At 37.8% G+C, this 15,636-nt stretch overlaps 2 protein-coding genes across 7 annotated transcripts in view; both read right to left on the minus strand.

The window, feature by feature from the left end:
- The window catches only part of usta (uronyl 2-sulfotransferase a), a 45,994-nt gene extending 37,473 nt beyond the window's left edge, over positions 1-8,521 (minus strand). The window contains exon 1 of the mRNA XM_055021382.1: positions 7,985-8,521. Coding sequence (XP_054877357.1) covers positions 7,985-8,222 — 238 coding nt within the window. The 5' untranslated portion in view covers positions 8,223-8,521. The remainder of the gene's footprint in view (positions 1-7,984) is intronic.
- Positions 8,522-11,979: 3,458 nt separating this feature from the next.
- sash1a (SAM and SH3 domain containing 1a) overlaps positions 11,980-15,636 on the minus strand; it is a 156,800-nt gene continuing 153,143 nt past the window's right edge. For all 6 annotated transcript variants that reach the window (XM_055021400.1, XM_055021399.1, XM_055021402.1 and 3 more), the window contains 2 exons: positions 14,588-14,719; positions 11,980-14,275 (listed from right to left, as the gene is read on the minus strand). In XM_055021400.1, coding sequence (XP_054877375.1) covers positions 14,015-14,275; positions 14,588-14,719 — 393 coding nt within the window. In that variant the 3' untranslated portion in view covers positions 11,980-14,014. The remainder of the gene's footprint in view (positions 14,276-14,587; positions 14,720-15,636) is intronic.

Genomic DNA, 15,636 nt, shown 5'->3' on the forward strand with positions numbered 1-15,636 from the left:
GAAGTGCACTGGGCTGCCATTTGTGACTTCTGGCCCCGCAAAGCCTTGCCTTGAAAAGAAAAGCTGCTCTGTAATTTAGCAATGTGGCTAGCTACACTAGCTTGTGGTCAGTGGTTTGTTTCAGCCTTTAAGAACAGCCTCACTAAAAGTGAACAGCTAATTATAGAAAAGCAAAGTTGCACACTGCATGAACAAGAACTTACAGTAAAACAAAGACTTGGAGAAAGAAATAGAAATCATTTTTCTCAGGATGATAATAGCTTCTAATTTTGGACTTGTCAGGAAATGTAAGTTGAGGCCATCAACTTACATTGAGACCATCGCTAAAGTGTATACATTCTTTCCAGAAGGAAGAAAACAAAAATCCAAACAAACTAAACCAATAACTTTGTAAATATTACAGTTTGCAAACTCAAACTCAGATTATATAAGTATGGACAGAAATACATGCGTGAACAGACTGAGGTAGTCAGGGGTGATCCAGGAAACTTCAGAAAGACAGTGGTTTTGAAATCCTGTGGTTGCGTGTAATAGGACTGCATGTAGTGATTAGAGGCACAAGCGTTCCAGCTGGCAGTACCACACACTTGAAGCACCCAGTGGCACTGCTTCGCTCTGTACATTTTAGACAAGTCCACAGCACCGTGCTTAGTAAAAACATCTGTTCACTCATATATATGTCCAAGAAAGTATCCATACGTGGAAGGAGCAGGTGCATGAGGAAAAAAATGTCGGAAGTACTCAGAAAAAAATTCAACAAATTATGAAAATATGAATGAAATATCTTACAGATATTTTTGGAAACTTGTGGTCAGACTGCCAAAACTTTGTCTGGTGCAGGACAGAAGTGCTGATGAACAAAGAATGCATGCAAGGGGATATAAGCAAGAAAGCAAAGAGATAAAACAACCTGAATTTAGGCCAGTGAATCAAGCAAGATGACCATAAGCTTTTGCACTAGTATCTGAGGAGCAACAGCAAACTTGACCTCATGACAACCAAACCATTACACCATCACGAGTCTGAATCATTCGATACAAATCAGGCAATAACTTGCCTTGTGCTGTTTAAACCAAATTCTGATTCTGCTTCATGAATATTGCAGCTAAAGCTGAATGTCAATGGACAAGGTTTTAAAGTTATCCAATTGTGGTGAGCCTCAAGTGAAATGTTCTGCTGGAATAGCCCAGTAGTTTTGGTTAAACACAAAAATTATTGGAAATTGTGATTGCATGTTTTTAAGACCTTGATAACTTTGGATTGTTCTGTATACTTTACCCAAACATCTGATTAGTTCACTTTCTCTGGTCTACAATGATATGGCTTAAGTGCAGCTGTGTTCATGGAAATATTATACCGGTATGCTTGCAATGAAAATGGTGTTTATGATGATGACACTGGACAAAAAGCAATGTCTGCTCTCAAATTGGTGACAGTATGATGTGTTTATGACTTTTTTATTTGAACTGCCTTTATGTTGAAATGTGTTGTATATAAAGAAACTTGACTTGAGCCTGCGCTGTAAAACTCAAATGTTGAACAGCTACATGGTAAATGATGACTATTAGCAATGACTGGCATACTCTGAAAGAAAAACCTTCAGGCACCTGGAAAAATGAGACACTTTTGTTAAGACACGACGCTTAGCAAAAGTCGGCTTCAGAGAAAAGGGCAACAGTCTGATACTGAGGTGAAATATTTGATAGAGAAGAGAATTGCTTCATGACAGGGAACAACCACCGTTCAGTTAAAATATTTTTGAAATGCTGGCTGTATAAAATTTTTAATTTGAATGTTTTAATGTGATATGTGGCTTGGAGTAAAATAGAATGACTTGAAAAGTTATCAACCCCCCTTGAACTTTGTCACATTTTGTCTGTGACAGATTTCAGTTTTTCTGTGATGGATGACGTGGCTTATGCTAAAGATTATATCAACTTCTCACTGAGAAAGCATTTAAAAAAAAACGTAAAGAAATGCAGTTGCTCAGAATAGAATGTAGTGGTTTGAACAACATGGGCTGTGCACTGTTGCTCTATCTGTCCCACTGCATATTTAAGGCTGCTATATACGTTTTCATTGCCGGGAGATGAGGAGGGCAGTCGTGGTAAACGTGTTCAAGAATAAAATCAAAGTTTCTTGAGCAAAGCATGTCACTGACCACCGGAAAACATGTTTCTATTCTAACATCTCCATCATAGTAACAAGCAATTTCTGTGGGTAATGTGCTGTGTTTTCCATCTTGGACTCAGTTCATGGGTACTTATATGTATTTTAGTTAAACAAAGGGGTGAGGAAGAATATTCTTCTCACTTCTTTGAGTATGCCAACTATTTCCTTTGGTTATAGTGTCCTGTAGTTATTGTGCTCCCTTACGTTTTGTTTGATATTGCGAAATCAATGTTATTTTGTAATAAGTGAAAAGTTATGCACCGTCTACATATTCAAAATAAGTAATACAATAAAAAAGTTCAGAAAAATTCAGTTTTACTTATGTGACAAACCTGTGAAATATCTGATCAACCAAGCAGATGTGTTGTATCCTATATTTAGCCAATTCAAAAGACATAAATCATGCTGCTGATGGGGCTGCATTGCTCCAATATCCTGCTGGAAAATGCTGAATGGTTTCGCACTCCCAAGAAATGAAAGAACATTTCTAATTACGCTACCAACACAGGAACAAAGAGATATGAGGAAGGGCAAAGCAGATCTGTAATAAGAGGACTCAGATTTAGATTACAGGTTTTAAACAGGACAGAGCTGACTGATGTAAGGTACAAATTTCAAGGCAACAAAATTTCTCACAAAAACTCTGCTGTGGGTTTGATTGGTTATAAAAATACAAAATAAATAGCCAAGTCTACTTTTATAATTAGTGAACACCAGCAAATCTCAATGAAAAAAGTTGATACAGATAATTAAAAAAATAAATTAAATATGATTAATTCAGAGGTTATTATGAAGTATTGAAATGCTCCATTGAAAAGTTCTTAAGCACTTATGCAGACACAAACCATTGCCTAACTACTTGCCAGGCATTTCTCCTGGGAAGTAGCTACCATTACTCAGCAAGTCTTGAACAGCAGTGGCACATTTAGAGAACTTGTGGATTGCTAATTTTCTTTCCGTTTGCCGTCTTTTCATGTGGCAAGAACAAATACACTAATGAAAGATAATTGGCGTGTGTTGTTTTGGTGTTTTGCATGTCTCGCTGGAGATGAAAACGATACCCTGCCAGGCCTGCAAATGCTAATTGGTAATGCTAACTGCTTCTGTTATACAATGAGTGGCGATGTGGGACAAAGTGATGAATGGAGGAAATAACTGTCTCTATCAAAATGATCAGTCATCAATTCTTGCTCATGTATTTTTAAACTCGGTGGTTCCCAAAGTGTGGGGTGCGTGGGGCACAGTGCTATTGCAAGGGGGCACGAGAAGCAGTATGGATAAATGAAAAAAAAAGTTACACAAAAGTGTTTCACTGTGAAGATGATTTGTGGTGTGTTTTGTTGCAACCTGAAGTGTGGAATAAACTTCAGGGAGTTTGGAAACAAAATATGTGTAATAGTTTGTGTCTGTTTGAACGATGTGTGTATCCAGTTGAATTTTTTGTTTTCTTTTCATTTTGTAATCCACAGGCAGGCCCAGAAAATCTTTGGGACCCACTGAGGGTGGGCGTGGGGGGCAGAAAATCTCTTTGGGAACCACTGCCCAATGTAAAATTAAACAAATTTTACATTGACTTCATGTACAGAGAAAGCCTTACCTCTATTCTCCAGCGAGTACTGTCTGTTTAGCAAGTGGGAAATTACAACCCATCTGATTGTTTTGGCATTAAGAGTTCAGAGTCATTTGGGGAGTCTGTCAAAGGTTAAGAAGGCAGAATGCAAAGTAGCTACAGAGGAAGTAGACTGTGCAGTCTTGCTTTCACCTTCTAATGGGATCTGACAGCTACAAATGTTATGTGGATGCAAGATATTAAAGATGAGCTTATCTAAGACTGCAGCTTTTGCTTTAAGTATAAACTGTGCACATATGCTGTCCTGCGACACCTGCTAAAATGTTGCATGAGTAAGTAAGATAAATGCAAAGTGGCTGGTCAATTTTCCACATGACCAACTTCACTTAAGCTCAGACTGGTGCACACCTGGCAACCAGCAAGATGCTGTGAGGCTCCAAGGCTTGCATCACCCTGACTTCAATTCAATTTGACACTTAATAAACTACTTTAAGAAAGCAGTTCTGTCATTTCTCACGAAGAGTCCAACACCAATAAATCTGCCACTTTAAAAGAAAAAAAAAAGAAAAAAATTATAATTTGAAAGGGAATCTTGTTTTTAATATCCTTTAAAAGGAAGTGGGTGTGTTGGATGGCTGAGTGGAAGGGTTGCTCCAAAACTCACACTAACATGACTGGCTCACTCAAAAACGTTCCTGAAAATGTGCAGCTTGTGTGTCACTTTCCTCACCAGTGTATGATGGCACACAAACAGAAAACATAGATGTGGACAGAATGTAATTGAACACTTAGCAGTGCAGGTCACAGTGAAGCTTACTGGTGCAGTCTTTAAAGGTATTTGATTTCAAAAGAAAACAAAGGAAAAAGGAAAATATTAAATTATTTAATACATTTAATTCTTGATTTATCTCTTCAAAGGTGGTACAATAACCACTGTTACAGGTGAGAATCCGAGAAACTGCTGAAAAGTTGTACTTAATATTTCTATTCATCCCAAGGCAGCTACCAACACTAAAAAGAGAGTCCCATGTGACGATTCTGCCTCCAGTACTGTTTGACAAAGAGTACTGTAATGAAGGGCCAAAGTGTAGTTTACTACAAGTGTCATTAATTAACTATAATGGACAAACACTTGTTAGCATGTTTGATGCAACAAATATATAATTAACTTACACGTTATCCGCTTCAGATTCCGTAACATGTTGTTTCCCCCCACTAATAAAAAGCATTTGGTGTATATGACAGATGTTCATCAGCCAAACTAAACTTTCTTTCACTTAGCTCACAAATGTTGCCTTTTTCTTATCCTCTGTCAGTAATGGCATGAATATAACAAATACTGAAGGGAGGAAAACGATCCCCAAGTTTCATCTGTATCCATACATACCTGTCTAATTGTCAACACCGCCCTGCACTCTCCAACTTGAAGATTTTACCTGCCAACTTCTGAAACTTAATGAAAAAATTGTATAAAGAGCTAAAGGTTACTAAATTATTCCGAGGAGCAGACCACATTTAAAGAGACATGCAAGAATAATCCTATGATCACAGTGAAATAAATCTTCCCATCTTTACCACACTAAAGATGAGCCTTTTTGGTACAGTAGCCATAACGATCCTAATGTGTGGATGGAGAAAGAGACTTGAGAAGGTGTTAGACACAGTTAGTGACTGGCAACACTCAGCAGCAAGAGCTAGGCAATAAATCCAGGTCTAAAGGTCTGTAACCTGCTCTAGTTCCTGCAACTACACGATGAGTGACATCCTTGAACACCCACTTCTCCATCCAGCTGAACAAAACAGAGTCTGTTCGGTCTACTCCTCGACTGACCAAGAAAAACACACAATCACACTTTACTCACCTAAAACTGTCTTTTTTTTCAAATTCATTTATCACAACGAGCCCACAAAACAGAAGAGAAAATATTAGTTAAAGTAACAAGATTACAAGAATGGCTGAAATGAGTTGCAGTTCAGGCTAAAAACAATTTGCAGAAAATAATTGTCTATATTCCAACAGGCACAATGATGAAATTCACTAACACAGTTTCCTAATATTATAGTTTTTTGGGGTTTTATTTTGATGGTGATAAAAAAACTGTTGATATACGATTACTTTTTTTACCTGTTCTGCATCGCCGCTTCAGTAGGACCAGGAAGTTTTGTTCTCTACTGGACAGCAGAGGTCTTTTTTGGCTCCAGGCGTAGATGTCTAAGTACTCCTCATATTAGATTGATAATGCACAAAGTGTGCACTCAGGAAACGTCACTGAAGACCAACACTCAAATCTGACAAGACAAATTTGACAACTTCGTTTTTCCGAATCTGCATGCTGTCAGTGCACTAAATCTTTACATCTTCCGATGAAGAAATACTTGCTACAAAAAGACATTTGCAGGTCAATGTCATCTTACAAACCTAGCTAAAACAAACTTCATTCCAAGCAAAATAGACTAATATAGCAGTTGTCGCTTATGTTTGTGTTTTGAGTGAAGTGGAGCTTCTGTGTTTTGGACAATACAATGCAGCTGCTCTGTGAAGGCCTGTGTATTTGGAAAAAAGATGTGTGTGTCTGCAGGAAACCAATCTGACCCCAGGGATTAGTTGTAAGAAACTCTCATTCTGCTCCAGATGTTTATCACGTCACAAAGCCCTCAAAGCTCTTGGTGAGTAGTAGGTAGAGAACACAACCTCCTTTCAACACACGCCTACATACACACAGAGGCACACAATCATTCCAGCTGCTGCTGAAGGTGTCGCCCAGTAAGGAATTTGCTGATAGTAAATTTCCTGTGCAAATTATTCTGCTTTGGGCAACAATATATGGTCAAACGATCCAATATGCTCACACAAAAAGTAAACAAACTTTTTTTAGTACTCTTGAAAGACAAGGGACACCACAAAATAGGGGAAGTTGCGTGGAGGCTATTTATAATCTAAGGGTGGTTTACTAAAACCGAAAGATAACATTCACAGATTACATGCACAGGAAATATTTCAGTTTATATAATGCCAGATGTATAATTTTTTTAATAACCAATTTCTCATTACCACAGTAAGCATTTTTCTGAAAAATCGGATGTATTGGAAGTGTTTTATGTTATTTATTTAGTGTAAATGTTGAGATTGATTGTTTTTGATAGGGAAACCACAAAAATACATAATTGGTGATTAAATTATGATCCCAAACAAAAGGATTTGACATTCATGCAATAGAACTTTGTAAATTTCCAGCTGTCATTCCCTGTGTCAGGCGGAATCCATCTCCTTTGTTCAGAAAATATTTTGAATACGTAGACAGAATCACCTGCTACAGCCGATCAAAATAAGCCAAAGCAATAGAGCTCAGATCAATTTGGATTTTTACATAAGTCCTGTGAACATTTAAATAAAACAAATACCGTTTAATGTTTTTAATGTTATAGTGAAATCAAATTTAATTATTTTATATATGAAAAGTACTGCAAATTACCAAAATATTTTTTTATAATAATATATGTGAAGCATATTATAAAATAAATTATTCACCTAGTTATTTGTTTATTATATGGTGGGAGATTTTTTTTCTCTCCATTATCAAGAGCTGGAAATGAATGGGAGTGAGGGAGGGGGGATTGGCTGCGCATTACTAACTGTCGCCCCTGGCCTATGAGTTGCGCCTCTGTTAATCGATCTCAGCATTAAAAAAGGGACTTTCAGCCATTAAAGACAAATCTTAAGATATGTTTCAATCTACTTGTAAAGTATAAATCATAAGACCTGATATACAAGCAACTAATTATCTGAATTGTCTGTCTCATGTCAGAAGCAGTTGCAAGAATTGACCCTTGTTCCAGAGGCTGCAGCCGTGCGTAATAAGTGCTGCGTGTCCGGATCGCGCCGAACCTTCAGGCGGACATGTCACTTATCACACACATTAAATATCAATCGGAACATCTCTGAGCCCTCAGCCGTGCTCTGACACGTCATACTAAAAATATTTCAGCACTGCTGAAGCGCAGCGGAAAGTGGAATTATGTAAAAGTTGAGTGAAATGATAGTTTCCCAGTGGTGCGCCTGAAGTTGCTTTTGGTTGGCTTTATGTGTGATACTATACGCAATTACAGTTAAACATCCCGTTAAGACTTTTCAAGTTTAAGTGGAACTGTGAATGATCAAAATGCGCTTGATGGCGAACTTCAGCACCAAAGCCAGGAGATAGAAGAGAAAAATAAATAAATAAATAAAATAAAAATTCTTACCGAGATACTGCCTGATGTCCAGCAGGATTCTTGGAGCCCCGCCGTTCAGCTGGTAACAAAGCGAGCCGAAGCAGAAGAGGAAGAGCGCAGCCATGCAGAAACCATAACCTCGCAAGGAGAAGCGCCACGGTAGAGCGCAGAGCAAGCCGTGCTTTCGGTGGTGTCGCTCTCTGATGTGGTTGGGAGTCTGGTGGTTGTTGCTGTTGTGAGGGGGACTGCTGCCGAAATTCTTCATCATCTCCTCCTCACAAAGCAACGTGGAAAGTCACCCATCCGCCTCTTGGAAGTGAAAGTTGCCGCTTTCGGATCATTTGATGGAGGGGTGAAACAGGTAAATTTTGGAGACTTAAAGAAAGTCTGGATCTCCTCCGCCGCTGCTTCTCCTGCTGCTGCCACGGGGTTCTTGTTGTTTTTTTTATGGCAGTCAGCGTTTTGCTCCAGCTCTGTCCGTGCTTCTTTTCCTCTCGTTGGATGAGTGTTCCTTCCTTCCGTCCTTCCAGCAGAGTTAAGGGTTCATCCTTCTCCTGTGAGGCTCTCGGTGTCAGATTACTGAACTTGGAAAGAAGGAAAGCGTCCACTTCACATTTTGTGTGGATTGGGGAGTGTAAAACAGCGCCTACCAGTGTCTGTTGAGGGATTCATTATAAATAGTTGGTAGGCTTTGAACTTTGATTGTAGAAGCTGCTTTATATTTTTAATGAGATTTTTTGCGATTTAGGCTATAGATCAGCGCAAGTTATTAAATAACTGTGAAGTTGGTGGAAAATCATTTATGATTTTCAAGCGTCAAGAAATAAAAAGTCTGAAAAGTTCAGTGGATTTTCATTTGTAGCCCCTGGATCAGTAGTTTGTAGAATTATCATCTGATGTGACTATTTACACATAGAGAACATGCAAATTACCCATATCCTTTTTTTTTTTTTGGCCAAAATTGCTCAAGTTGAGGCAGAATATCGCAAATCTCACCATTTTCACTCACTTGTATTTAAATGTCGGCTTTGACTGGGCCACTCTAATATCAGAAATAACCTAAACCATTCCACGGTTGCTGTGTGTTCAGAGTAAGTAGGTGATTTCTAAAGAAAATGTATATGTGCAATGCACTGTATTTATTCAGCTGTATTGGAATAATTGGGGCTGAACATAAATACACACTAGACATTTCAGATTATTATTTTTAAAACTTTGTAAAACCATGTATGTTTTTCCTTCAGTCAAAAATGTGCACTACTTTGAATGAAAAAAAAAAGCAAAACAGTGTTTTGTAATTTATGATTGTAGCGCAGACTTAAAATCCTAATGAATCTTTTCTGGAATTTCAGCAAGATCAAGTCTGATAAATCTGGGGGGACTATGACACCATTAATGATTTAAAAGTTATTTAAGAGACATTAAAATGAAATCCAACAGCACTTCAAAACTAATGTGGTGTGAGCTCCCTTTCTACATTTTGTCAGTATTTTTGCAGCAGAATTCTAGATCATTGGTAGACAAACTACACTGCAGTAATGTATTATGCATGTAAAAGAAAACCATAATAAATCAGAAAAACAATCAAACCTCATTGAAACTGTCATTTCGCATTTAATCAAATTAAAGTGTCATGACTTAATATTGCTGCAGGTAGTAGACAAAAGAATGTTGAAGTGTATGTGTGTGTGTGTGTGTGTGTGTGTGTGTGTTTTAAACTTTCTCCTTCCCCCTCAGGCCAGTTGTTACAATCTTTGTTTGAACTATAACTTTTTCCACAGCAGCAACAGAACCCACCATTAGACCACACCTTCAATTAGGAGGTTTTTCACAACTACTTTGTCAACAGGCCTCCAGGGTGACAGCTGTCAAGGAAGCAAAGTAATAATTAATAAAAATAAAAAAAATAATAATAAAAAAACAATTTGGCTTTAAAGAGCAAAACTAATGAAGTATAGAACAGTAATTTTGCAGAGTTGACGGAATAGTATTTTCCCCACTTAAAAAGTCTTTGTGGAACAGGCAGCAATTTTCAAGCTCTGCAGCAAAAGTTATATTTTCAAAGTTTAAGACCAAGACGGGCAGCCCAACTGGCACAGTTGTTTATTGTGCCATTTGATGGTATAGATTTCACTTAGACCACTACTCCAAATCACGTTTTTTCTGTGACTCCTGATATTCATTAACTTTGCAGGCATCTAGGGGGAACTTTTACACCCTATATCACACCTTCCAAAGGTGGGTGATGCTACTTTCCAGCTTTATTCCGCATAGTGTCAGTCAGAATTGTACATGATGCTACAATTTAAATACTATATTTAAATTGAAAATGTAACAATGCTTTTTAACTTATTTTGTTCTCGAACAGATTAATTTTATTTAATCTTAGTAGGATAGCTCAGTTCATTAGAATTGATCGAAACTTGGATATAGCTGTGTGTAACGCAGCTATATCCGTGTTACACACAGCTATATGTGTTTTAGATCCCAGGAGTGGGATCTAAAACACATCAAAACTGGTTTTTACAATTGCTAAGGGAGGCTCTCATTAAGCTTCTAGTGAAAATATATGGATATGCTTAAAAGCAAGACACATCAAATAAAAGTAGTTGTATTTGAATTATTTGTTTGTATATGATGGTATGTGATCAGTTGAAGTTTCATTGAATTTGCTCTACTTCACACACTCGGTTTAAGTTGTAGGACCTCATTAAACAAATAAATATAAAAATAAGACGTTTATTCAAAAGAACTTGGAATCCTCATTAGCATTGTACATTTAAAAAAAAAGAGTCTTGCCACATTTGGATTAAGCATAGTGGATTACATAGTTGCTTTAGAAGTAAGCAGCTATGTAATCCAGTTTACTTCTAACAATAATTAGTGTGTAGTGAAATCAGAATAATACTTGGACCTGGCAGTGATAGAAAGCTGAAATTTTCTCCTTAATCCTAAAAACACTTTACAGATACTTCAGATACACTTTGTCAAAAATCACATAAAATAAGTTAATTGACAACAGTGTCCTCACAAAAGGAACAGGTTACATATAGTATGCAAAATCTAGGCAGATCAGTGCATGCTGGAATGTCATTGTGTTTGTAATTCTTGTCAAATGAAGTCAGATGACTCCTCGGCATCAAGTCAGATAAATGTCAAGCAAATAAAATTGTCTGCGACAAAATATTGCGCTGTGGGGTTCCAGTACTTGGCCTGTACTTTTCTCAGAGTAAAGATGAACAACAGGAAAAAGCTTTAGTGCTTTTGACCACAGAAGCATGACTAAAAGAGCCAAACCAAGGCAACCTGCAGAGTTAATGTTGGTTCCAAAATTATTACTTTTTAAAAATCCAACAGAGCAATGATGCTAAAAAGAAAACATGGGTACAGATAATTTGTTATTTTTAGTTTTAATAAAGTGCTACTACTAAAAGCTAATATAAGATAATAATATAGTATGTCTAGCAGATGGTTTTTAAATAAGAAGCTATTGTGTTACTTCTGTTCTGAATCCACATGCTTTTAATTTTAGACTCTGATTTAGAAATGTCTTTGTGCAAAATTACAGTGTCCCAGTTTATTAAACTGACTAGAAAGAAATGAGTCCGTCCATTACTGCCTGTTTTTCAGTTGCACTTCCAGCTTACATGGTGCCTTTGTGTCCCCTTTAAATGCCCGAGACTAGGAGGAGCCCATACCTTATTGAACAGACATGGACATGCACCAAAGTAAAAATAATGGTTGAATTCATTGGATGGTTATGGCCCCCAGGACAATTCTCAGACTCTCCAGTGGAGAGTCTGCTACTCTCCACAGGAGAGTCTGAGAATAATAATAAGTTAATTGACAACAGTGTCCTCACAAAAGGAACAGGTTACATATAGTATGCAAAATCTAGGCAGATCAGTGCATGCTGGAATGTCATTGTGTTCTGACACTCTCCACTGGAGAGTCTCAGAATTGATGTGTCACCCACTCTTGATATGTCACCCATATCAAGAGTAGAAACTGCTCGGTGGTCAATGTATAGCAAGAAACAATTTATTTATATTTCGGAAAGACAAATAGTTATGGACATTACTTTTTGTTGTTTCATTACACAAGCAAAATCTGTATGGACAATCATTAAGTAGACGAAAACCAAATTAAATCATTTGTACACGTATTTTACAATACATACTGTAGTTCCTTACTGAGCAATGTGCAGGAAGGTATTGCTATTTATATAATACAGCTAATTACAGTTGATATGAATAATAAAAAAAAGAAATAAGTTATTAACACAACATAAATTACACATAGAGAATGTGCAACTTCGCCAAAGCATTGTATGTATGCAATCAAGAATTTAGTTTTGTAAGACTGAAAGCTAAAAATGAGTAACTGGAGGTTAACACATGGTTGGTAAATTGGCATTGGGAACTGAATACAAAAAAATAAAAATACCAGCATACCTCATTAAAACCCTTTACAATACCTGACATACATGTCCATTTGGGGACCTGTGAAAATATGTAGCCAATCTTACCTATAAAACCGCTAGTTTAACCATCTAAAGTGCAATTACAGTGTCAGTATTTTCATTCTTTTACAGAATGCTTCCTGGGTCTTACTTGTTTGAACTGTGACTCCATCCTCACTTTCCCAGAGCACCACTTTGATTGATGAGAGAAGAAGGCATCAAATAACCACATCAAGTGCCAGTTGCAGAAACAAGCTCAGCAACAGCAGCTAGTCAGATTTTATAAACGAAACAAACGGATGGAGTAAGTCTTCAGTCCAGTACTGGCAACGAGAGATATGATTTTAAACATGTAAGAAACGGACAGGGGGAATATTTGTTGTTTGCTCAGTTTCATGCAGAATGCACAACCCAATGTTCTTAGTTATTTTCTTCTCAATAACGTTCTAACAGTCTGATTCCTCTCAGAAGGTCCCTGAAGTTTGAGACAGTTTGCTTGACAGTTTATTCCCATCTTTGCATGGCAAGGGTCCAATCCTGCGCCGGCACTGATTAAATGTTTGATGATACTCCTCAAGAGCTTTAATTCCTGAATGTGCTCACCAATGTGTAGACAGACCAGTGGATTCCACATATGTTGGCTAAGATCTCAGCTGAATCTTTGTTTTTCTTCAGCAAGATGTACTTTCAATGTATTCCAACATGGTCCAGGGAGATTCAACATGGGGGGACGTCTCGTCTTGTTCTTTGGTCCATGTGCACCACCAAAGTAATTGTGTGTATATATAAAAAGTTTTCTTGACAGACACAATCAGATGAAGAAAAAGCCCTGCATGTTTTGCACAGCTTCTTGTAGCTATTCATTCATATTGGTAAGGCAATTTCAAGTGTCCTTTTCCACATTGAGGAATGTACTTTCAGTAAAAGCTGATTGTGATTACTGCAGCAAACAAAGCTTTCTGTAAGACTCACCACACACCATGGTATGCCTTGAAAAAGATGTATCATAAAAGTTGAAATATAAAGACATCATTTGTTTGAATTTTTTTTTTCAAATGACTTCAAGCAGGCCTGAAACGGGGCTTCCTTTCAAAAGCAAACCCAAAATCAAACGTATAAATCCTTTTGGAATTCAGTTGTACTTTGTGCTATAATACAGAAACATTGTACAAAATAAGCCACCTGTAATCCACTGTTTGGTGTGGATTCATTCATTCAGACTTTGACCTGCCTTGCCGTAAAATGTAAAATGGTTCAGCTATGGAATATGTAGGAAGTAAACCATTTACATAGTTTAGCAAACAAAAAAAAAGTTAGAAAGAAAATAATTTTAATCTTACAAAGAGTGTGCTATCGTTTTTAAAGGCAGATCAAAATCTTTAATTGAAGACTTTAGGGATGTCCTTAGAATGGAAGAAAACCAACAGAGCAATCAGTCTTGATTTGTTTTCCTAAAGGCATCTTATATCTTCTCTTCGCTCTAAACGCCGTAAACATTAAAGAAGGGATAGCTCTTTTTGAATGTACTTTAGTGCTGTGCTCACTTAGTTGTGTGGCCACCTCCAGGTTATGTTTTGAAACAGCGACTGGGCTTGAGATTAGGACTGCATTCCTCTGTGCGTATTGACCAGACGGGCCTCGCTGATAAGGCGGCGAGTGTGCCTCTCGTCCCGCACCCCGGCATCCCTCAGGCTGCTCTCCGTTAACAAGGCCACGCGGCTCAGCGTGTCAATGCCCGCCGCCGCCAGAGATGGGCCGTACATGGGAAGACCAATGTAAACGAGCCAATCAAATACTGTGCTGATGTTGCCCAAGTTAACGGGTTTCCGGGACATCTCTGTCAAACCTCCGGAGGGGATCTGAAATATGGAGGAATAGATTAGTTTTACAGGAGTTCTCAAATTACTGTGCACTCTGAATATACAGTATTTCCCCACTGAGGGATAGAAATGTCCTTCAATGGAGGGACTTTATTGTGGGAGTGTTTATGGTCCCCAATTTATCTATGGTGAAATAATGATAAATAAGACCCTATAAAAGAAACAGTTTTGAGAACCTTCATTGCCCCTCGTCAAAAATAAATTAAAATCTGTCTTGAACATCTCCAAGACGTTTCTCTATTAAAATTATTTTACAATAATAATTTTCTGGTAAGTCACAGGTTGCCTTACAGCCATGCGGTGCTGTTTTCGTAGTTCTTTCACTCTGAGTTGGTCCATGCTGGAGGCCACGTCTTTGACTGGCTGCTCCAAGTCCTCTGAGTAACGCTGGATCAGTGCCTGTGGAATACCACATCGGCCGTGCTGCATAAAGAATGTGAAGAGGGACATGGTTAAGAAAATGGAAACATTTTACCCAAACGAATCAGGGTGTCTTTATTGTTTTCAAACAAATATAGACATCAAAGAAGGTAACCAACGGCTGTATACTATCGTTATCCCAATTCCTATTTTCATCAACAAAGAACACATCAAAAGTTACAAAATATCAATATCTGGAGATTTTATTGCAGCCACTGAAAGTGGTTCCAACTCAGTCCTGAAAATTTATGTAATGTAGGACAGTTTTAGATGTAGAAAAGAATGGAAAACAGATAATTAAATATGGAAAGTGCAAATATATTTATTTCACATATATATATTTATAAATATAAAAATCTGACCTCATTTCATTTGCCCTGACTTAGGTACATTAATCTTTAGCAGGAGTTTAGCAAAATTTGGTGCCTCTTAACTCTTAACTGCTGATAAATAGCAATCCAGCAGAGCAGTTTTGAGCTCTTCGACACTATTTTAGACCTCACCCCTTGATGCCCCAGTCTGTTTGAATTTGTGTTTGTTTTCCTGTCAGAGTAAGGGCTTCCAATATGTTTCAGGGGCTGAGCCTGGTGTCTGGTGAGTGCCAAAAGTTTTTACGATCCCGTCTGCCTTCGGTGAGATCCAGCCTATAAACTTAGCAGTTTCAGCCGCATCAGAGAGAGGGCAAAGCCACAATCTTTCCTTCTCAGCTCCAGGCAGCGTATTTATCATCACACACATATAACCTCTTAGCAAATAAATACCTCGACATCATAAAACATCCATACAAACAAGAAGCACACAGGCTTTAGGTTATGCTCTGCTCCTGTTGTCCTGGGTTTTATTGCCATGAAACAGAACAATTTGGAACGGCGCTGCAGTCAAATTATGACTGAGTGAAGTTAAGCATGTTACAGCCCTGA

Source organism: Poeciliopsis prolifica, unplaced genomic scaffold, assembly GCF_027474105.1.
Source record: "Poeciliopsis prolifica strain line A6 unplaced genomic scaffold, Auburn_PproV2 SCAFFOLD076, whole genome shotgun sequence".
Classification (NCBI taxonomy): domain Eukaryota; kingdom Metazoa; phylum Chordata; class Actinopteri; order Cyprinodontiformes; family Poeciliidae; genus Poeciliopsis; species Poeciliopsis prolifica.